General features: G+C 42.4%; 1 protein-coding gene across 11 annotated transcripts in view; it reads left to right on the top strand.

The window, feature by feature from the left end:
- camk2d2 (calcium/calmodulin-dependent protein kinase (CaM kinase) II delta 2) overlaps positions 1-22,431 on the top strand; it is a 46,760-nt gene that overhangs the window by 14,122 nt on the left and 10,207 nt on the right. For 8 of the 11 annotated variants that reach the window (XM_019876550.1, XM_019876548.1, XM_019876546.1 and 5 more), the window contains exons 1-12: positions 709-1,133; positions 4,504-4,598; positions 14,764-14,823; positions 15,763-15,817; positions 16,081-16,146; positions 16,599-16,671; positions 19,071-19,173; positions 19,281-19,364; positions 19,564-19,658; positions 20,479-20,601; positions 20,689-20,772; positions 21,019-21,061. In XM_019876550.1, the coding sequence (XP_019732109.1) occupies positions 1,072-1,133; positions 4,504-4,598; positions 14,764-14,823; positions 15,763-15,817; positions 16,081-16,146; positions 16,599-16,671; positions 19,071-19,173; positions 19,281-19,364; positions 19,564-19,658; positions 20,479-20,601; positions 20,689-20,772; positions 21,019-21,061 (943 nt within the window). In that variant the 5' untranslated portion in view covers positions 709-1,071. The other 3 variants (XM_019876542.1, XM_019876543.1, XM_019876551.1) reach the window with 2 other exon arrangements.

Below are 22,431 nucleotides of genomic sequence, written 5' to 3'. Positions count from 1 at the left end.
CATTTTTGAAGGGGACGTAGTTTACTTGGCAGCACGGTGGAGGTCGACTGGTTAGCGTGTCCGGCTCACAGCACAGAGGCCGAGGGGTCGATTCCAGGCCTTTTTTTCAGTATTTGCGGCAGGACTCAATCTATGACCCCTGCGACGAGCAAGGGTTTACTATTTTAAAATGGAAGTTAGCAACTCACAAAACAGCAGCTCATTTCTCCTCTGATTGAATATTAATGAAGAATCTCAATTATGCAATGATGTCATGATGTTTTGAAAAAATAGTTACCACAGACAGCTCTGATTTCACCCCTTTGTCGATCTTACGCGTGGCCACCAGGGAGCGTAAGTTGAAGTACATTATCTGGGAATGGCGGATATCATTCTATGATCAATTGTGATGCATTTACCTTCTGCTTTAGCCCACAATCGTTTATCTGTGGCATTTCATCTTTGCAAGAGCATCTCTCAGCATTTATAATGAATTTTATCTTATCATCTTTCCCCTTATGTTGTGGTGTTATGAATGAAGACTTGTTGATGTGGTCTTTGTTTGTTTGTTTGTTTGTTTGTTTGTTTTGTAATGACCAAAATAACATGCGTGGTGCATCTAATTCATAGGTGTCAAGGCTGAAAAGATTATTTGCGTGTGGCCAGAGTGCTGCGGCCGAGGGGGCGGGACTGAGAGCACAGCTGGGGATAGGTACGCCGGTGGAGCGCTGTGGTGAGCGCAAAGCGACCAGCCTCGCAGCACACACGCGGTCACCGAAATGCGCCAAAACATGCTACGTCCGCGACTAGACGACGAATAACACCACCGCGGCTACTCATATCACCGGAAGTGCACTCTTCCTAACTGGAGCGCTTTTATTTTTTATTTTCTGCTGCAACCAACCATCCTCCTCACTCCTCACTCCTCCTCCTCCTATTCGTCCTCCTCCTCATCATCAGACCTCCTGCAGATGAACGCCGTGAGTGCATGAAAGACTCACTGGCAGCTCGGACGACAAAACCGGACCATTGCGTGTGGTGGGTTTGACAGAGAGGGAGAGAGAAAATACACCCCTGAGCGTCCCTTCCACCATGGCGTTAACGATCTGCACGAGATTTACCGACGAATATCAGCTGTTTGAGGAGCTGGGGAAGTAAGCAATTACTATTATTATCATCATCATCATCATTATCATCATCTCCATCGCCATCATGTTACGTCATTGCTGTATTAAAATGTCAGCATGTTACGTAATAGGCCGCGTTGGTTTAAGGACACAGATTCCTAGCCCCCCTCCTTCCCCAAAGCGCGTGCGTGAATGGCTGTGCAAGTGCGGATGGAACATGAGGGGCATGACTGTGTGGGTGTGAGCGCGCGCGTTTGTGCTTGCGCTGTGTGCGGGGGCGGGGGGGGGGTATTGCCGCGTTTAATGCAGGGATGTTCAGTCGCATCCCATTCGTCTTAATCCCACATTTTATTCCAAGTCCTGTTGACATCGTTGAGTAAGCGTGTGACGTCTCTACCTTATCATGTACAGTGGCCAGTGTTTACGGTGCCAATAGGGCTCCCATATTCCAATTCAAGTCCCCATGTGTAAATAATTGTTATTTTGTGCAACAGCAATCCCCTCAATGTGCATGTGTGGTCAATCACTGGCTGATTTGACCAGCACCCCAAGCCCACTGTGCGCAAAGGGAGATGGAACAATCCCTCTCCACAGTGCCCACCCCCCCAAATAAAAAAGTTGGAAAGCTTATAGTCCTTAAGAACATGTAGTCCAATCAGCTGCAATACCTCCCATGTATCCGAGAATAACAATGAAGGTATACCACTTATAAGATCTTTGAACTCACCTGATCTCCTTCCTGTACACATTTGCCACTCCCATTCTGTAGACATTCCTGAATTTGTCATCAGAAAAAAAGAAAATGTGAATTGCAGTTTACCACATAACCAGAATTTATTATTCTTTTTCAGAGAGTATAATACAGAGAATCCTCAAGAATTACATTCCGAAAGTGGCGGAGTAACCCAAATTTGGGACGTGCGTAGTCTCGAGATTCCCAACCACTATGCCACAGTACATGAATGTGTCGCGAGAGATCATCAGATCTGTCGTGGGAGATTATCCAATTTCTCAACACTTAAAACTCATTCAGTGCCAGCTATTTTCAAACCCTTTTTTACCCTTACACATTTTTACCCTTACAAAAAAACAAACAAACACGTACCTAGCATTGAATGTCCTCATTCTCTTTGGCATTGAATGAGTTTTAACTCATTCAAAATAATTCCTCTTCGTTCATCAAGCTATATGCAAGAAATTTATAGTGACAAGCAAAACAATCAAAGGCTAATTGACCTGTGTAGTTACATTTTGTGACATTTCGGTTTGTCTAACATGAACCTATAACATAGTAATGAAGCCAGAATTTTAAATATATGTACGGAAAACCCTTCTAAGTCATGAACATAAACCGAAATTTTATTGCCGTGGAGCACAAAGACATATTCGTTATGTTACGTGCGCAAACTACCGGTAGTTTGTTGCATGGTTCATAACCTGGAAACTTCATATAGTGTTTCAGTTGTAAAACACGAACACCCCGTGTATCGTTGTGGAGAGAGAAAAATTCATTCGGCCACAGTTCATCATTTCAGTTGTAGTTAGCAGCGGTGAGAAATTGCCAGAGGTTTTCGTTGAGCAGTAGGTTTAAAAGGATTGACTCAATAATTGATGAGATGATCGTTGGGAATTCAGGTTGATAATGCGTAACTGGTTCATTATTAATCGCGTGTTGAAGCAATGGAATTCAAATGGAAGGCACTACTTGGCTGTAAGCAGGAGTGGTGCTGGCGATTCAGCCTCAGTGGTATGGGGTCAAAAGAAGAACAAATGTCATCAACTAAGAAACACATCCATGCTTTGGCACCCCCTCCGGGTAGAATTATTCTGCTAAGTATGACAGCGGCATTGAAAAAAGGAGTTCAGAACATGATGTTGAGATTCTCCCATCCTATTAAGATATCTTAACCCCTCATGGCATGCTTTTGTCTCGATAGCGTTCCCTTATTTGACTTCCGGATCCAAAACATTTGCTGTCAAGCTGAGCTCAGCCACACACAGATGCACTTGACACCGCACTTCACAGTGAATCCACGGGTAGACAAGTGCACGCGTTATGTAACATGTGAACGCTTTTAACATTTCTTCAGCAAATCCTTCATGAAATGGAGGTAAGCTTTCGTGGCAGGCTGCTCACTTTGCAGTATGAGATAGAACATGCGACCCATCTCTGTGTTTTTCCGATGAGCCTGTTTTAGTGTATCTCACCAAATAATTTAGTTGTAGAGATCTGCTTGGACCAGGTTTCACCTAAGGTGTACGGTATTAGAAGTCAGAGGTTAGAAAAAGTACGACGTTGCGGAGGAGGGAAAGACTGGAAGGGGAAAATGCACAGACCGAGACAGAGGATGAATAACAAAATGTTTTGTGTGTGTGTGTGTGTGTGTGTGTGTGTGTGTGTGTGTGTGTGTGTGTGTGTGTGTGCGTGTGCGTGTGTGTGTGTGTGTGCATACAGAGCTGAGAGGAGCTGAGGCAGGCAGTCCTGTCCAAGGCTGCATTTAGAGATGCAGCTCCTTCAAAAAGAGCCGACCTACTTTTTGGTGGTCTGCGCACATGTGCCCCCATCGGCACGACAGCACTATACTCATCGTAATCGTTTACTAACCACCTTTTTCTGTTCCAATTGGTCCAACTTGGCCCCGGTTGGGACGCTGCATACCTGAAGTGAAATGAGCTGCGCAGTGCCTGCTAAGCACACCTTTGCGATGCTGAAATGCGACTGTAAATTATTTATTTTTAGCTCAGCCAACTCAGAGGTGACTCCCTAGTGGCAGCTGAGCGCTGCTTCATAAAATCTGACAGGCTCGCTAAATCAGGCTCAACCTAAAACTCCAGCTAACTACCCATCTCTCCCGGTACCATTAAAGTTCGAATTGCATTGCCCTTTTTTTCCCCCTTGCTGCGTTACAAGAGCTACTGTCCATCCGTGCTGTAATTTTAGCACCGTCATGAAACACACAATGTCAGAATTGTATCACAAGACAATCGACAGAGTAATCGTCACAACTAGCAATCAGCTCCAATAGAAATGGTAGTAAAAAATAGAAAAGCTAGTAAAAATCATCTCTTTCCAAAGCTAATGAAAAATGTATTCATTGAATCGCTGAGCATAATGAAACAGCATGCATTTCTACACCAATGTATACACCAATGAATACACTCTTCAAATTTTACCTCAAGATAGTGCAGGTACCTAATGCTTTGGCTGTGCGTGAAATCCGTTTACTTGTCAGAGACAAGATCTGCGTTACTAAATATAATACAAAGCATGGATTATGTCATTGTGTTGTGGTGACTACCCTGCCCCAGAATAACAAAAAAACAACAAAAAAAAAGTTGAAATTGTCACTCTTTGTCTTCTTTTCTTATAACCCATTTTTGATACTGTTTTGTCCAGGGGAGCCTTTTCCGTGGTCCGCAGGTGCGTGAAGATCTCCTCTGGTCAAGAGTATGCTGCCAAAATCATCAACACCAAGAAGCTCTCTGCCAGAGGTAGGTTGCCGACACAAACAAACATGCGCAGTGGCACTCGAGCAGGAGGACACGTCCCATGTGCAGCCGAGTTACGCGTGCATGAAGTGTGAATATTGCAGCTCCTGTATGATGGCGCTTGGGGCTCTTAGAGAGAGAAAGTGTGTGTTTGTGGGAAGGAGGAGTCACAGTCACTGGGATTTTTCGCTTGATCATGTTTTTTTTTTTGTTTTATATGGCCTGCACATAGAAAAGGGCAATATATTATTTGCGCGCGTGTGTGTCTGTGCATGTGTTCCGAATCGATTCATCAGAGCTCTGGCTGGTCTTGGCATCCCAGGGGCAAATCTCTTGCAAAGCCGACCCAGTTCTTTCAGATCCGTCACTGTAATTGTAGCCACTGGCCTGGTTGCCTGTAGGCTTTTATGCATACGTACGCGCGCATGTACGTGCATGAACAGGTACATTGTTAAACGTTATTAAAGACGACCTCATACACTTCTTATACACTAGAGGTGTGTATCTCTCCGAGTAATTGATTCAATTTGATGCACTCTTTTAAGGCAAAACCGATTTTCATATTCAAATCTTTTTTTTCTTTTTAAATGACCCCCTAATTCACACCTATGTCGTCAGAAATAAATTCACACAGACAACCCAGGGATCAGAATGCAGCGTAAACAATGGTATGCCTTTATGCCAGTGTGAACCAATGGCTGCTGTCTCTAGCCATTATGCTGCGGCCTTTTCTCTAAAATTGAATTTGAGTATAAAACTGAATTTGTAAGAAAAAAAACAAAACATTGTGATTGCCAACTGCAGGGGTGTCAAACTCATTTTTGTCGCGGGCCACATTGTAATTACGGTTTTCCTCAGAGGGCCGTTCTGACTATGAAACCATTTAAATGTTTAATCACCTCCTCATATTATTACATATGCGGTGCACAACAAATTGATGAAAAACTTGTTTTGAAAGCAGACTATTTTCTTGGCTAAAAACATTTTCAGCAGGGCAATTTCAAACTTCCATCCATCCATTTTCTAATCCGCTTCTCCTCACGAGGGTCGCAGGCGTGCTGGAGCCTATCCCAGCTGCCTTCGGGCAGTAGGTGGGGGACACCCCGAACTGGTTGTCAGCCAATCGCAGTCCACACGTAGACGAACAACCATTCGCGCTCACAGTCACACCTAGGGACAATTTGGAGTGTTCCAGTAACCTGCCACGCATGTTTTATCAGTACTACTAGAGTTATCGTGTGGTATCGGTGAGTACTCAGTGTGACTATTCGCAGTGCTATTGGTCTGAAAAAAGAGGCATCAAAGATCCCTAATAGATACATCCGTCCACGGATTGTACCTTTTCAACTTTAGGGACGATCCACATTTCGCTATTGTTTAGGATCATCAGATCAATCCGATTGTTTTCGTATGTGCTGTAATGCGAAAACCAGCACGTCTGATCCAGATTGTGCACATCCCACAATTTTCATGCTTCGACTCCTCGACCATTGAAATTGTGCTCTTGTTCCTTTGATATGGCTCCTGCCTTCTGCCTGCGATTTGCATATATTTCGTCCAAGACTAACATGTCACCCTCTATTCCTGTCTTCATCCCCTTGTCACACCATGTTTCAAACGTCCTCGCTGACTCTGCCTCTTTCTTTCCACAACAATTTGCTCTTTCGCTCGCTCATGTGATCCCAGAGTGCGCCGTTGGTAATAGACACCTTTGCAGCAAGGATCAGTGATCCTCCACATGCATGCTGGGAAAGATTTAAAAATAACTGCAAAGGGATACCTCACCCCATATGCATTCAGCTCATCCGCACACACACTCACGATAGCTCTGTATTTTTCCCTCCATTTGTGTGGACATAGCTGACATGCTGGCGTGTCAGATACGGTCTTACCCTCTTTCCGCGATAAGCCCTAGGGTTGCATTGCCGATTCCCTCCCCTCTGGCAGGATCAGGGCTTCCCACCCCCACCTACTCTGACCCATTACCTTAGTGTGTTTGTGTGCTTGCCCAAGCATTTCTGTGTACGCGTGTAAATATAAAGAACTGAAAGGGGGTGAGTGTGGGATTGGTTGCGGGAAATAACGCAGCAATAACGCAGTGTATAGTGTATTGTGTTTCTGGTTTTGCGTGCACATGTGTCCTTCAATCTGCAATCCAGATTATGTAGCATTCCAATAACAGCCAGCAGAAGATGCGTCAATGCATGAGAGGAAGCAGGAAAAGGAGAGAAAGCAAAGGCTAGGAAGTACAAGGAGAGAAAAAGTGAGCATGATGGCATTCAACGTGTGTGTGTGTGTGTGTGTGTGTGTGTGTGTGTGTGTGTGTGTGTGCACGCACACACGCCATATTCCTCATAGCATTTCCGCGCTCCCCTCTTATGCATGCATCAGTGTCACTGCGACACTGTCTGCCAGCTTTTGTCACTTTGCGTTTGCACGTGACGGGCAGCACGGGGCTCGCCCCGTGTGCGTTTGCGGTGCCTCATCTGTGTTTATGTGTTTGTTTATATGCATATGAGCCTTCTTGTTTGAGTGTCTGTGCGCTTACTTCACTTCCTGGCTATCTCGACCCTCTCAGCTTATCTCAGCTGTTCGCCCTGGCGATAAAGACGTCTAACATTTGCCCTACTCATGTGTAAATGTTGCAAAGCATTATGGGAGAGACACTGATAATGACGAGGCAGCAATTTCAAAGAGGGATACATGACATGGTAGTAATACAACAGCTACCATGAGAATTGTTATGAAAATGTCTCACATTCAGAGTGAATGCTTTCTCTGCTCAACCAATGTGATTTTATTTGAATGACATTGCGGTGTCATGGTAACAGAAATGGCCAGTCTACCACAGCCTCAATAGTTTAAACGTCACGTAAAGAACGGTCCTCGTGCGTCTTCTTCTTCTCTGCTCTTTTATCGTCTATCTGCCACTGCGACTGCGCCTTGAAAAAAAAAATGAACGAAGAGGAGAGACAGAAGGGATGGGTGGGGGAGAGAAAGTCGGGAGAGATCAGGGGCTCAAATGACTCACTGGGTACTTGAAGCTAAAAATATATGTTGATTTTTCTGCTCTCTCTCTCTCTCTCTCTCTCTCTCTCTCTCTCTCTCTGTGCCACATGACAGCGGCAGTGCAGCTGGCTTTACACACACCCACACTCACACACACACACACACACACACACACACACACACACACTCACACACTCACACACACACACACACAGTGATTTAATCTTTAGAAATAAGTCAGGTTGATTTGATTTATTTCATTCAATGCTTACTTGTCTGGCCAGCTGGATTTCAAGTGTGCAACTGTGGGACTGAATTATGAACTGAAGGAAGTGCACCCGTCTTTGTGTATTTTTGCAGATGGCTCATTTAAGCAATTTCTAGAACTTTGGTTCGGTTTTGAAGGGTTAAAATCTCCTGAGGTATAGGCAACATTCAAGCAAAGGATGTACTGTAATTTACAATGGCATACTAAAACCACAAGTGAACATAGCGCTTAACAAAGGAGTGGACATCCAGTAGAGTACACTAAAATGATCTAAATACAAGAGCTCAAATGACGCAGATGGACACAAAACACTGATCAGGTGAAACGAACTTACAAATACAATGCAATTAAAATGACAGTGGAACTTTTAAAGTGATGGTATAATGATACTAAAACAAACACACGGTGGACAAAGTAGTTGATAAAAGTTTAATAGTGGCAACAAAAAAAAAATAATCTGGTGGTCTACAGGCCTAAAAAAGTTATCCATCCTTGACCACCACAGACCACACTTACTTTGGTTATATAGCGTATTGGTGGACCAGCCAGGACACATCTCAATTTGGTAAGTCCTATCATCAGTGCTACTGTTCCCGTGCATAGTTGTCTACAGTGCCTGTACATTCTTAAGCATGTGATTTACTGGCTTGACCATTGCTATTTACTGCTGTGGCTCAGCCATACAGTAAATCACACCTCACACCTGTAGGAGGAGCCTTGAAACTGTCGCATATCAAAACTCTTCTTGTCTTTGAAACATCGGGATTTAAACACAAATTGACTGACAGAACTTTTTAGGTTTATATACTCATTAGCAAACCATATGTATCGAGACTAATTGTCAGTCCTCATCCGCCTCAGTGTCTTTGCTCGGTTTATTTTTAACCTTTGCCCTCAACAATCAACACCATCCATTCTCCATCTTTTCGTTTTTCCCTGTCCCATGTGATTCTACAGTTTTTTAAATCTTCAGTCCGGTCACCCTTGCTGAGTGTTTAGGAGTCACGGCATTCACAACAGTCCAGAGTGATCAAGTATTAATAGACTGAGGACATTGATATGACGATACAGCTACTTGCTGTATCGTCACTTCGCTCAAAGTGGATCTCGTAGAAGGCAATGACAGATGGATGGTCAATTGGATTGTCAGAATCAGCTTGCGAAGACAATTTACATGAGCCAAAACATGGGTGCACCTGCACAATCCGATGTGAGCCAGAAACTAATAAGTCAGTTTTGATTGGCACTCTCAGAGAGGAATAAAGTGTTCATATTGTGGTTGTGGTTGATATACAGCACTTGCATTACATCTCATTTGACTTGAAAGGTGAACATTCTGGTGTGACCGGTGAGCATCTGAGCATTGGGTTGGTTATCCCTGTGACAATGGGACTTGTGTGTGTGAATAATAGGGTTCTTAATTTGTAGCATTTGTCATCTCTCGGTCTCGCTGGTATGTTTGCACATGTGTTTACCATTCATCTAGTGTGTGGCTGTGTGTGTATGATGCATATGCTCAGTACATTACGAGGCTCCCAACGCTACTCTGGGGACAGTTTTATCTCTGACACCAGCCACATTTGGTTTCTCCTCCGAAGAGAAAGCAAGGGAGTAATCAGTCTCATAATTCTTCCTCTATTGGGAACTAGAGGAGAGTGACAGCTTTTCATTGTCCCTCAGGGTTTCATTAGAACCGCCGGCTTCTGCAGGGCTAGGATGCAACCATATGGAGGAGGACTATTTAGCCACTGGCAGGCAGAGGATGTCGCAGTTACCACACAACATCGTTTTCAGTTAAACACTTAATTAAATTAGATGAAAGCAGTTCCTGATGTGTGTGTTGCATGCTATTAGGACGGGTGTTGGGCGGGGGGGTTCATGTCAAGTTTTAAACTGAATATGAAATTGTTCATCAACTACTTACTTGGTCATCGAAGAGGTAGAAATGAAAGTGGGAGAATAGCCAAATATATTGAAGAAAGACAAAGCATGACAAATTGCAATGATTTGTCATTTAACGCTTTCATGCACACTGTAACCTGATAACATGATAAACTGTCCACTGTAGTAACCGCTGTCCCTGAAAGGGTTAAGATGAATAGGTCATCCCTCCTTTTGGCTGGCAACTAGTCCAGGTTGTACCCTGCCTCTTGGAATGACATCTGGGATAAGGTGCAGCAGACCCTAATGAGGATCACTCAACCACCACCACCAAACATTTTGTGTGTCTTCTCTTTCTCTCGGGCCCTGTACTAGGCCATTACCATTAATGCTTCACTTTTTACGTTGTGGTTGTTTTGTCACAAACGGCAATTCACCACCTACTGACCTCGCGTTATTTTGCCGTGAATCCTGCTTGAACTTTAAGAGCGGTAATCAATGCCAAGCAATCATATATTAATTTTCGTCTCCTCTTTGCTTGTGAATTATGTGAATTAAAATGCCCATAGACTTTAGCCCAGTCTTGTTAATGATGACTCTCTGAACCCTGAAAGCTTGCCTTTATAACGACGTAATCTTGAGCATTGTTGGATTAATGTGACAGCGATATATTAGTGATTCAAAGCCCCCCCACTCAGATTTTGAATGCATTTTTTTGAGGTTGTTTGTTATTCTGTGCTTTCCTGTGCCAAGTGTTTGCTGTGCTTCACTTTGTGTTTCTGTCTCCCTCTGGTTTTTCTCTTGCTGACACGTCATGTCAGATAATATCTTCTCTCACACTAAATATGGTCACAAAGGATTCACAGGAAGTCAAAGTACTGTAAAACCTTGCAATAGCAAAGAACACACGTACACACACACACACACACACACACACACACACACACACACACACACACACACACTGCAGCAGTGCAGTTGCAGATGCAAGAATCAAGTTGTATTTGAGAATTTGATGAGGTAGTTTTGGTTAATGACCCAGGTTAACCCGAACAAAACCTACAAAAAAAATGAGACTCATCATCATTGAAGGCAGTCTCAGCGCAGATAGATATTGAAATGAGATTCTGCAATCAGTGGCAATGCAGTGCCTCCACAGTCTGGTACCAGACTCTATCTTCCAAGATAACAACACTCGCCTCCATCAGAGTACGACCTCCAAAGTTTGGGAGTGGAGAGAGTGGAAAGGCCTGCCAGCAGTCCTGACCTTAACCCCAATGAACACTTGCGGTATCAGCTTGGGCATGTGCTGTTTGTGCAAGAGTGACCAAAACAACAACGTTGGCTGACCTGCGACAAATGCTGCTTGAAGAATGGAATGCTTCCCACAGTGGGGTGTGACCAGCATGAGGAGGAGGTGACAGGCTGTTGTGGCTGTATATGGTTCTTTCACACGCTACACTGGCTGCTATTTGGCAAATGAACGAGTTGTTTGATTGCCAACATACATTATACCTGAAAGATGGCAAGTGTTATAGTTCATTACTTTTATTGGCAAATTATTGCAAAAATAATTTCTGCAGTATAATCTCATTTTCGAAATTCTCAAGTTCTGCAGAGTTTCTTGTATGGTCCAGACAGTTATAACTAGTCTTTTGCTCTGCACTGCGTATTGTTAGCATTTGCATAAGAAGTTCTTCAAGGATGGATGTGTTTTATGGAATAGAAGGCTTTTGTTTTGGGTTTCTCTGTCTTCGCTTGTGTAGAGTTTGATAGTTTTGAGCAAACTCTCAGCGTCCGGCCATTTGCATGCAAGGCTGGTTCCACTGCAGAGGGAGGAGAGGAGATGCCTGCCAGCTCTGATTGGTTGTGGAGTTGCTAGACAACAGATGTCCAGCAGGCTGGGGGAGGGGGGGGGGTGGACTACCTGTGTGGATGATTGAAAACAAAGAGAAAAAGTGAAGGGAGATAATGAACAAATGGATTAAGGAAGTTTCAGTATGTGATAAACATCCAAGAATTTACTCTTTTGTACATTTGCAGTACATGCCCGGAAGTGCTTACAAAGTTGTAATGATTAGCACTGAAGTAAAAAAACAAAAACAAAAACCCACATAAGAACTCATGCTGGTACACTAATTTAGATTAAGTAGCTCTCATTGCCCTGGTGGCCTCACATAACCCTCTGGCGTGGTCTATAATGTTTGTATATCAGCCAGGAAACCTCTCATGTTGTGTTCGCATGAGCATCAGCGCTGTTATTCTGATTCAAAGTATAGTAGCAAATAGACTTGGACATATAATTGTCATCGATCATAAAGAATTTGGTTTATACGGTGGAATTTACTATTGATTTATCACATCTGCTCGACTGGTGACAAGTACAGCATGTGCCCAAAGTCAGGGTAGGCTCTAGCTCACCCACAATATTAATGAGAAGACAAGTGCAAGAGAAAATGAATGGATACAATACGAAAGGGATAGAGTGTCATTAAGTTACAGCGAAAGGCTGAGATGAAAGTGACCTTGCTTAAAGGGTTCCACTAATCATCCACTGATGTGATGACTGAGTGCCCCTTGTCGCCTGCAGCGACACCCCTGCAGCCTGGCCTGGCCGCATTTATCTTTCGGGTTGATGCTACATCCCAAACAACATCGTGTTCGCGATGTTCTCAAGAGCAATACGGCATCAAGCAGGTCACATGAACTGTAAGTAATCATGCTGTCCCCTCCAATTTTCTTTCATGGAAGCCAGCATACGCCAGAATGTCGCAATATGCAATAAAATAAAAAGCAGCGATAAAAGACATTTGTAGGGCACATATGTTGAGTGAAACATGGACAGCTTCTTTAATTAGAGGAATGGCTCGTTCATACTGAAATGATCGGAAGGATAATGAATGGAAAATTAACAAAACAGCTGGCACAATTCCACCTCCTCGACCAGGGCTAGGGAAGAATGCATCTGTGTTTTGATGGTGTTGTCTCAACTGCACTATTCTCAGCATTTCTCCTGTCGTTTTTGCTTTCTGTATATTTCATCCTGACGCTTTACTGTAAATACGCTGCATTCTCAATTTTGCATGCTGCTCTGGGAAGATGCAGTACATAAACAAACACTAATGATGCCAAGAAGTCAGCTGGTATTCTGAGTTGAACTCATTATAAAAAAAAGAAGAAGAAGAAGAGCAGAGGAAGGAGAAAAGGGTGGGAGTAAAAAATAGGTGTCCTATTTTATTTTCGAAAAAAAAAAAAGAAAGAAACTAGAACCCTCTGCTCTTTTTCCCTCTCCCTCCCTCTTTCTCTTGCTCGCTGTGTCCCGAGGCAAAACTGTGAAGTGGGTCGCCTCAACACCGTACTTCATCACTCATTTTAACCACATCGCCTTCCAAACGTTTGTTCCAAATGGGAATCAGCAGATTTGGTGTTCCAGCAAACTACACTGACTCGCGTCTTCAATAAGTACTCTACAACTGCCTATGCAATGCAGGAGCTGCATCTAAAATGATCCCTTCATTAAAATAATGCATGGGCGTAGACAAATGTTGTACATTCTCTATATTTTTATCATGCATTCGAATACACAAAGGCATGAAAGCACATTGAATTAAATCATGATCCCACTACAACAAAATGAATCAACAGTGGCATCTCTATCTTATTTCGAACCATTAGTTGAAGAATTTTTTCCCAAACGTTTTTAGATATTTTTTGAAAGTTCCGCATACGGATGAGAAGGATATTAAAATTATTTTTTTCCTTTTCACAATGAGCTTAAAAAATAATCGGAAATCACATCATTTGTATATGCACACGTGCCAATTGCTTGCAGTTTTTCCTTCACAAGTGCTTTTTTTCATACAGTCACATTTGTAAAATAATGGTCCAAGTCGTGTATGTACATATTTTATCATTATTAAAAATGACATTTTTGCCATGCAGCTAGTTAGGAAGCACACGTTGCTCTATGGTCCACATCGTTGAAGTTGCCCATCCCTTTTTTGGACTGAGACATTACTGAAACAAGGCCTTCATCATATGTCATGTTTAGTTAAGTGAATTACTAAAATCTTTTGACTTTCTTAACTGCCACCCCTTTGGAATCCTAGCTTGTGATAATAATGCCACAGTATCTGGGTAGCATCACTGCTTGCCTCTGCAGTGAATACCAATCAGGCGCGTCTTTAGTCATTTGGGTGCCTGCTTTAATACTCACCTCTTTGTGATGAAAAGCACAAATCGTGTCATTCTCCGCGAATGCTATTGGCAAGAGCGTCTGTCACTCGGGGTTATTGTTGTTACCAAGAAAAATGAAACCTTTTGGGAGCTTTGATTACAAATAAATAACGAAATAAATATCTTCCTTTCACTTTCTCCTCTAGGATGTCTCCACTTCATTTTCCTCACAATATGCATTTTCCTGAATCAAATCTGCAAGTGAGAAGATAGAATAGTCCATTGCATAAGAAGGGAGAGTCACATGAACTGATTTTGATGTGTTTTTCAGCTTTGGAATAAATCCTAAAACAAGAGTAATTGCTTTTAATTGAAAACGTTTTCATTAATCTGAGACATTTTAAGGGGTCTTAGAAATCTCGAGACCCCAGGTTTTGCCTAACGGTGAGCCTCCCCTTGATAGCAACACCTAATAATAAAGACACTGATACAATGAACTGGTAAACAATACGAATCAATTAATGAGCTTGTTGGACGGAGGGCAGACAGCAACACGCAGCTCACTTTGAGTTGGGACAATAATGTCCACACTGCGGTGCTGTCTGTTAAATGCCCTTTCCCAAGAACATGTCAGGTCACATTATTTTGTCCAACACTTGGGTTCTGATAAGGGAAGAGCTGCACAAGCCTGGCATGCACACGCACACCACAACACAGTGACACACACGGTGACAACAATGAAGCCGACGCCACGCCAGATGATTCAGAAAGCCAATCACTGTGCTAAAAATAGCTCTGTTTTCTGTGTTTGTGTCGCTTGCGTTTCTCTTTCAGATCATCAAAAGCTGGAGAGAGAGGCGAGGATCTGCCGTTTACTGAAGCATCCCAACATTGGTGAGCCGTAATTGCTGCCTCTCGAAAGACAACATGTGCACAAAGACATTGCGGTGATTCCCGGTCGTGGATATTCTGGACAGCAAGCGTGCGAGGGGGGACAAAAAAAAAATAAAAAATCACGTGTGTTTGTGTGCGTACGTGGTACCTAATGTGATTTATGTGCGCAATCTCTCAGCTGAGTCATCGTCAGGCACGGAAGCCTCACACTTATACTTCCTTCTGAAACCGTCATGAACCCATTTCCTTTTCCCCTTTTCACATCCCACTTATCCGATATTTAAACAACCACAGACCACCACCACATTACGTACACCAAAAATATACTTAAATCAGTGACTTTATGACAGGCTATCAAAAGTGACTACTCCATAGGCAAACTTGTACATACTTTGTGTATCTTATATTACAATTGATGTCCTTTGATAATTAAGCACGGGTAGCTACTAAAATGTATGTGCACGTATTATGCTATAAATAAAGATGGCACATAGAGTGTACAAATGACAAGCCAGGATTTAATTGCCGCAACAATTGCAGCAACATATTGATGATCTCTTAACCAGTTTAATTAGATTGCCTGTCACATTCTTAACAGCCAAAATATATAACTGTGACATCCCACGAGCACTATATTATTATGATTCAATATCCCAGGAAGAATAAGGTAAGAATTCGCAAGACAGTTCACATATCTGCATAACCACATACAAACCGTTTACAATTATGTAATTCATCCAATGAGGTTTTTTTTTAACGTGGAATAATATGACATCACCCCCCGATTTCCGGGCATTAGTTTTTATTTTGATGTATTGTCAGAAAGGACAGAAGACCCTTAAAACCCTTGACGTTAAAAAGGCACAATACTGCTGTCTTAAAAAAAAAATGCTTTTCCATCTTTGAGTTCCACTTCTTTTTTTGTCTTCATCTTTACAGTGCGCCTCCATGACAGCATATCAGAGGAGGGCTTCCACTATTTGGTGTTTGATCTGTAAGTCGCCTGTTCGTCACACGTAAACAAGTCTTTTACTATAAAATCATGGTGTTCTTTTTTGAGATTTTTATTTTTTTTGCACATCTTTTGAATCCCATGACAATATGAAATACTCGAAAATCTCAACATCATAAGACGTTTCTCACTAGGCCAAGTGCAACACCTCGTATGAAATGGAGCAGCGTGTGTTTGATAGCCGAGGTTTAGGAGTCTTTGTGTTGAATAGCGACACACTGAAAATGTTGTCTCGTGTCCAACAGCGTGACGGGAGGGGAGCTCTTCGAGGACATCGTGGCCCGCGAGTACTACAGCGAGGCTGATGCCAGGTAACGCGCGCGTTCGTCTCAGGCCTCCGTCGTGCGTGTCCCGCAGGAAACAACTGCGGTGCGGGTCTGCGTGTATATCGCTGTGTTTCGCGTATGGTCGTCTCTTAGGTGTGATGCAGCTGCCTCTCCTCGGAGGCATCTCAGAGAGCTATTTATAAAGGTGATTAACGACATATAGCCTACGGTATTAATCATACACTGCCTACCTCACCGCTCCAGCTATTTCTCTGGAGTCGGTGGGAGGACGGAACACGGGAGAGCGGATCTCTTGTGCCGTAGCTTTGGTTTGTCTACAACGTCACACATAAATGTCTGTCTGATGATAGAGGACGTGATGAATTGCTATGGGCTTGTTTCCTCGCCTCTCTCTCCTCTTCGTGTCCTTGCCGTTACATACTGTATTATTATATAACGTGGCTGTATTCTTATTCCTGCTCTTCCTCTGCCCTCAGCCACTGCATCCAACAGATTCTGGAGAGTGTCCATCACTGCCATGTTAATGGGATCGTCCACAGGGATTTGAAGGTTTGTATGTCCCCCTCCCCCGTGGTCCTTGGTGACTGTCTCCAACCTTCTGTAACAGACAGCTACAGATTCAAAGAGACAGTAGGGGCGGATCCACCTCTACTGCTGATGTGCACCTGCACATTCGAATGAGATCCTGCACGAGCGCAGCGTGACAAATGGAGACTTTAAAAGATAGTGATGCTCTGTCTTATATGGGACGATCAGAGAGAGATTCATTTTTACATTATGTTTATTGTTTTTAGTTGTTAATGTTCACTGGCGTAGCGCTGCTTTGAATTGATGGGTATTTGCAGGCAAATAAGGCAACTCAAATCCAATTTTTTTATTTATTAAATTATGCGTAAAACCTAATATAATGGCCACTGTCTGTATGTCGTCAATACAACGGTTGCAAACAACAATCCACATCTTCGTTTCAACAGATTCCATCACAAAAAGATACCATCTGTGTTTGATTAATTGAATCATTTTCATGATTCAATCAGAGGAAATGCTCGATTCAGTGAGAAAAATAGCACACAATTTTTTTTTAAACATTTTGTATCTCTCTCGCATTCTTATTTCATCGACCCATCCATCCATTTTCTATTTCACTGTGCATAGTAACTTTGCTACCTTGCTACAAGTTAAATAATTGAATATAGTTAATATTATGATTTAATCATATTTTTTAAAATCAATTTAGTTTCCATGTGCAAAGTAAAAATGTTTTTTTCTGATGAGTTTAGAAGACTAATCAATTGGCAGCAGTTTTGCTGTTAGAATCCGTTTCTTGATTCACCACCCTTGCCTCAAGACATACTTGTCAAGATAAATAATAATAATGATAAAGCTGCTCTTAATAGTCGAAGAGAATCACAAGCTTTATTGCATTTCTTTGCCAAGGCTGGTGTCTGAATTGTAGCGCCGGAGTGACAGGAACAGGCGCAATCACAAATCAGGACCTCCATTTGCATAATTATGTAAAAACCATGCTGTGATTTGAATGATTTTCCTTGATCATGAATATTCCGCCACTCGTCTGCATGCTTAAAACCTCCCGCGGGGTTGGTTGTATGTGACGGAAAGAGGCAGCCAGAAAGCACTTGTGAATATGTTCTAGCGAGTTCTGAACATGCGCGACAGGAAACGGAATAATGCTTAACGGCTGTCATCATCCGCCAGTTTGCACTTGAAGATTTCAATGCTTTTTTTTTTTAATTAGTCCATATTATGTAGGCATGTCCATTTGTCCTACTGAGGCCCAAGTCTGTCCCGTCAATTTCACAGGATGATTCTGGAAATGTTAGAAAATGTATAATTCATGACACGGTGCCGTCTAAAATGGCCTGAGGTTGAAAAAGACCTTTTCTGCATCTGTATCTGGTGCTGCGTTTCTGCCAAGCGGCAAAGTTCAGTTCATCTTAGGGTGGTAAACATGGGTTCCGCTCATGCTTCTCACATGGATGTACGTTTATGGCATGTAAATAGTATGACATCATATCTGCGCAAACCAATAGTTAATTCTAACAACACAGTCCAAGTTCTATATAAAGAGTTTTGTTTTGTGTTCATTCCATTCTTGTTGACGCGCTGAAGTGACCATTCCCTTTTGACCCGTCAATGCACTGGACCATCTCTAACATCACTGAAATTTAAGAATGTGAATGATTTTGGTGTGGTACACAGGTTTTGACAATGTAAATGCCCATAAACTCTATACCAGACTACACTGATTGAGTTGAACCCGGCATTGCCCTTCATGGGAAAGGAACCAAATTTCTTAAAGGAAACTTGAAACTGACTTTTCTATAAGGCAGTAGAACCATGGTATTTATTTCAGCCAATCAGAAAAGAGAGTTGGCATGACAAAGGCTGTATGCGGATGCTTATATAGACACATACTGTACATTGATTTTTGTGCTCAGTTCATGTGGGCGCTCGTTTTGTCACCCACTCTTCCTGTTACACCACTTGTGTATTTTCATTGCACTTTGTTCCCACTCATGGACTCAAGGAGTGGGTCAGTATTCGTAGAGCGCATTCCATGCATCCCGACTCAGGATGCAATTGCTTCAATATTTGGTAATTGGTTCAAATAGATGACTTTCATGGATCTGCTCAATTCCCGGTCAATGTAACATTCACAATTGCCCCCTGATTGGGTAGTGCTTAGTCCGGGGTGTAGTTTGCCTTTCACCTTCAGGCTTCAGCTCACCACAACCCGAAACAACATAAGTGGCAGCAAGGGAGTCACTCAAGGCACAGATTTAAGAGCACTTTAGTTCTTTCACCCCTAATACTTTTGATTAGGATTTGGTTGGACTGATCTGGTTTTAGATCCGTGTCTTGGGGCCTCTTGTTGCAAGGGTGTGTGACCTTTCACCTCTAACCTGTTTGACTCCGCCCCCCTGCAGCCTGAGAACCTTCTATTGGCCAGTAAGCTGAAGGGGGCGGCTGTCAAGTTAGCTGACTTTGGGCTGGCTATCGAGGTGCAGGGGGACCAGCAGGCATGGTTTGGTGAGTATTCGCAAATCAGTTTTCCAAACTGATTCATTCGTTGGTTTGTCACAGTCTCGATAGATCATTCTTCATATCTCTTCCATGACTTTATTTCACTTCTCCAGGCTTTGCTGGTACCCCAGGGTACTTGTCTCCTGAAGTTTTGAGGAAAGATCCATATGGGAAGCCAGTGGATATGTGGGCCTGCGGTAAATGAACTGCTGTTTGTATGTAATGAAGCAAGCCTCACTCATTTTCAATTGGCCGCTATGAACATAATAAGCAAACACAAACTTCCAGATTTCTATTGCTTCCTAATTTTTTTCTAATGTCCCCGGGCAGTCAGATTTAGATACACTGCAGTATTTGCTCTTTCTGTCTTAACCCTCACTTTTCATACCACCCTAGGAGTGATTTTATACATTCTGCTGGTTGGCTACCCTCCATTCTGGGATGAAGACCAGCACCGCCTTTATCAACAAATCAAGGCTGGGGCCTATGATGTGAGTACAATCATATGCATGCAAGCACACACACACTGTTCAATATGGCTGGCGTGGCAGTGATGTAAACCAACTCACGACTGGACTATCTAAACATACAGCATAGTGAAATGGTCATGGTGATTTAATATTCAATTTAATATTCATGAACCCAGTGACTTCACCTGATTTTTGAATTCTTCATTTGACATGCTTTTCCAGGCTTTTGCTGCAGCTTCTTTTAGTTCTTGTTTGTTTTTGAAGGGAGGGGCGGGGGTGGAGTTCCCTTCAGGAGGTGAAATACATGCTCTATTGGGTTAAGGTCCGGTACTTGACTTTTTCAGTGGAAGACCTTCCACTTTTTCCCTCTGATCAAGTCCCTTGCAGTAGTTTGGGTGTTTTTTCTGTTAATTGCCAGACAAAATGTTTTTTTAGACTTCAGAATTCATTCTGGTGCTACCTTCATGATTTACATCATCAATAAAGACTATCGAACCCGCTCCAGAAGCAGCCATGCAAGCCCAGGCTCTGACATTGCATCCACCTCGCTTCCCAGATGAGCTTGTGTGCTTGGTTCATAAGCAGATCTTTTCTTTCTCCATAATTTGGCCTTCATGTCACTTTGGTAGAGGTTAATCTTGCTCTCATCAGTCCAAAAAACTTTCTTCCAAAGTGTTTTTGGCTTTGCAAAGTCTAATCCAAAACACACAAGCTCATCGGTCATCATTATTCATGATGCAACTCATGATTCAAGCAGTTTTTTTGATACGTCTTGATTACATTTGACATAATTATCTTTACCGGTGTAGGCCATGTTTGTGTCTTTGATATTGTCTGACAGTTCCCATCCCCCGAGTGGGACACCGTAACTCCCGAGGCCAAAGATCTGATCAACAAGATGCTCACCATCAACCCCAGTAAACGCATCACTGCTTCAGAAGCCCTCAAACATCCCTGGATCTGCGTATGTGTCCCATATCCACAGGCATAGCTGTCACTTATTTATTTTTTTGCTCTGTCTCACAATTCTCAAATTTTCTTTTTCCCGTAGCAACGGTCCACTGTAGCTTCCATGATGCATAGGCAGGAGACTGTGGAGTGCCTGAAAAAATTCAACGCCAGGAGGAAACTCAAGGTGAGACGTCTGGCGAGACGGGGTCTTTCTATTCCTGCGACTCCTGTAGCCATCTTTGACTTCTATCTCTATGTCTTTGACCCTCAAGACACCTCTAACACAACATAAAAGTAATGACTCACTTTCTGGGAACCCTCACAGTAGCAGACTACTCTTTCTTGCTGTAAAGATCTAATCAGTCTTCCTGTCTTCTCCCTTCCTACCGTTATCATTGCCTGTCCTTTCTGTCCCTTCCTGTCACTGCAGGGGGCCATACTGACCACTTTGCTGGTCACAAGAAACTTCTCAGGTACGTCTCTTTCAGTGAGCTATTCAAGGCCTAGAAAGAAAGTGGGATAGTTAACATCTTGGTCGTTACATACCGTACTTAAATGGTCCATATGAGTGATTTCCAACCGCTGAGATGATCAGGTGTGCCATTGGGAATTATCCAGTTTCACTTAGTTAATCTTTCAAAAAGGATATTTTTGTTCATCTATACCAGCATCACATAGTGACAGGCAGAACAATTCAATGCTCTTCCCGATTGACAGAAAATGTGTTGTTCGATGGTATGATTTTCTCATGTCGGATATATGCCGTAGCGCAGTGAAGGTTGGGAAAGACTGGTTTGTAATGCTCGTGGACCAGCCAGGACAACTATGATCTTGCTAGTGCTAACTAGCGCTGATGTTAGTAATGTGCAATGCATTTGATAACTTGGGCACGCGCTAAAATATTGATTCTGAGACTTTCATTCTTTGATTTGCTTAGCTTCTAATCATGAAGTTCCTTAGATATTGACAGTTGAACTGCAAAAGAAATTAAAAATAGTATAACACACTAAAAAAGAGTTTTTCCTTTGCTTCAAGCGTCTTTACAAATGCCAAGTTGCGTTTTTTTTCTTGAATAGACTGGATGTGTTTTCGATAGTCCGTATCAAATTAATTTCACCATTGTCCAAATGCAGATTTACTTTGTTGATGATGTTTGTTTGTTTGTTTTTTTTTTTAAGTAAATGACACTTTACAACTGTAGAGGCATCTCTGAATAAAACAAACAAAAATATTGCTCATTTGGTCTTAAATTGTCGATGCAGTATTATCTTACTGAAAAGGTGATTAAAGCCTTTGAATCAGTAAGTTCTGAACCTAATTTGGAATGCCTCTGATCTGTTTGTTTTAGTATTTATGTACAAAGATTATCTTGACACCGAGATTGAATACATTTTTCTTTGTCATCTCTCCCTGAGCTGTACTGTACATCTGTGCCATAACGCATTTCTCTTTTTCATGACATTTCCCTTTTTTTTTTCCCCCTCAGTCTTTTGCTTGCATGCGTTCACTCTCAATTCAACCGTAAAGTGTCATAGCATTTGTGTCCACTTTTTATTCATCATTTTCTTCCCTTTTTTTTTTTTTTTCAAATTTCATTCCTTTTGTTTGGATTGTGGTTTCAATTTGAGGTAAGAATTTTTTGGGAAGCAGGAATGTGCCTAATCATTAATTTGTTATATTTTTTTCTCAGCTCGAACAAATAATCCCTTACAGTATGCATGGAGACAAAATGATTGATTGGTACTGCACGCTTGCAAAAAATGCTACTACTCTACATGATTAAAGGAAAATCTTTAGCCGGATATAGCATGCAGTTTTAAGACGCTCTTTCAGCTATGACAAA

The sequence above is a fragment of the Hippocampus comes genome, unplaced genomic scaffold, assembly GCF_001891065.2.
Source record: "Hippocampus comes isolate QL1 unplaced genomic scaffold, H_comes_QL1_v1.1 scaffold51, whole genome shotgun sequence".
In the NCBI taxonomy this organism is placed as follows: Eukaryota; Metazoa; Chordata; class Actinopteri; order Syngnathiformes; family Syngnathidae; genus Hippocampus; species Hippocampus comes.
Note: the sequence above shows the minus strand (reverse complement) of the source record. Positions and strands in the feature narration are given on the sequence as shown.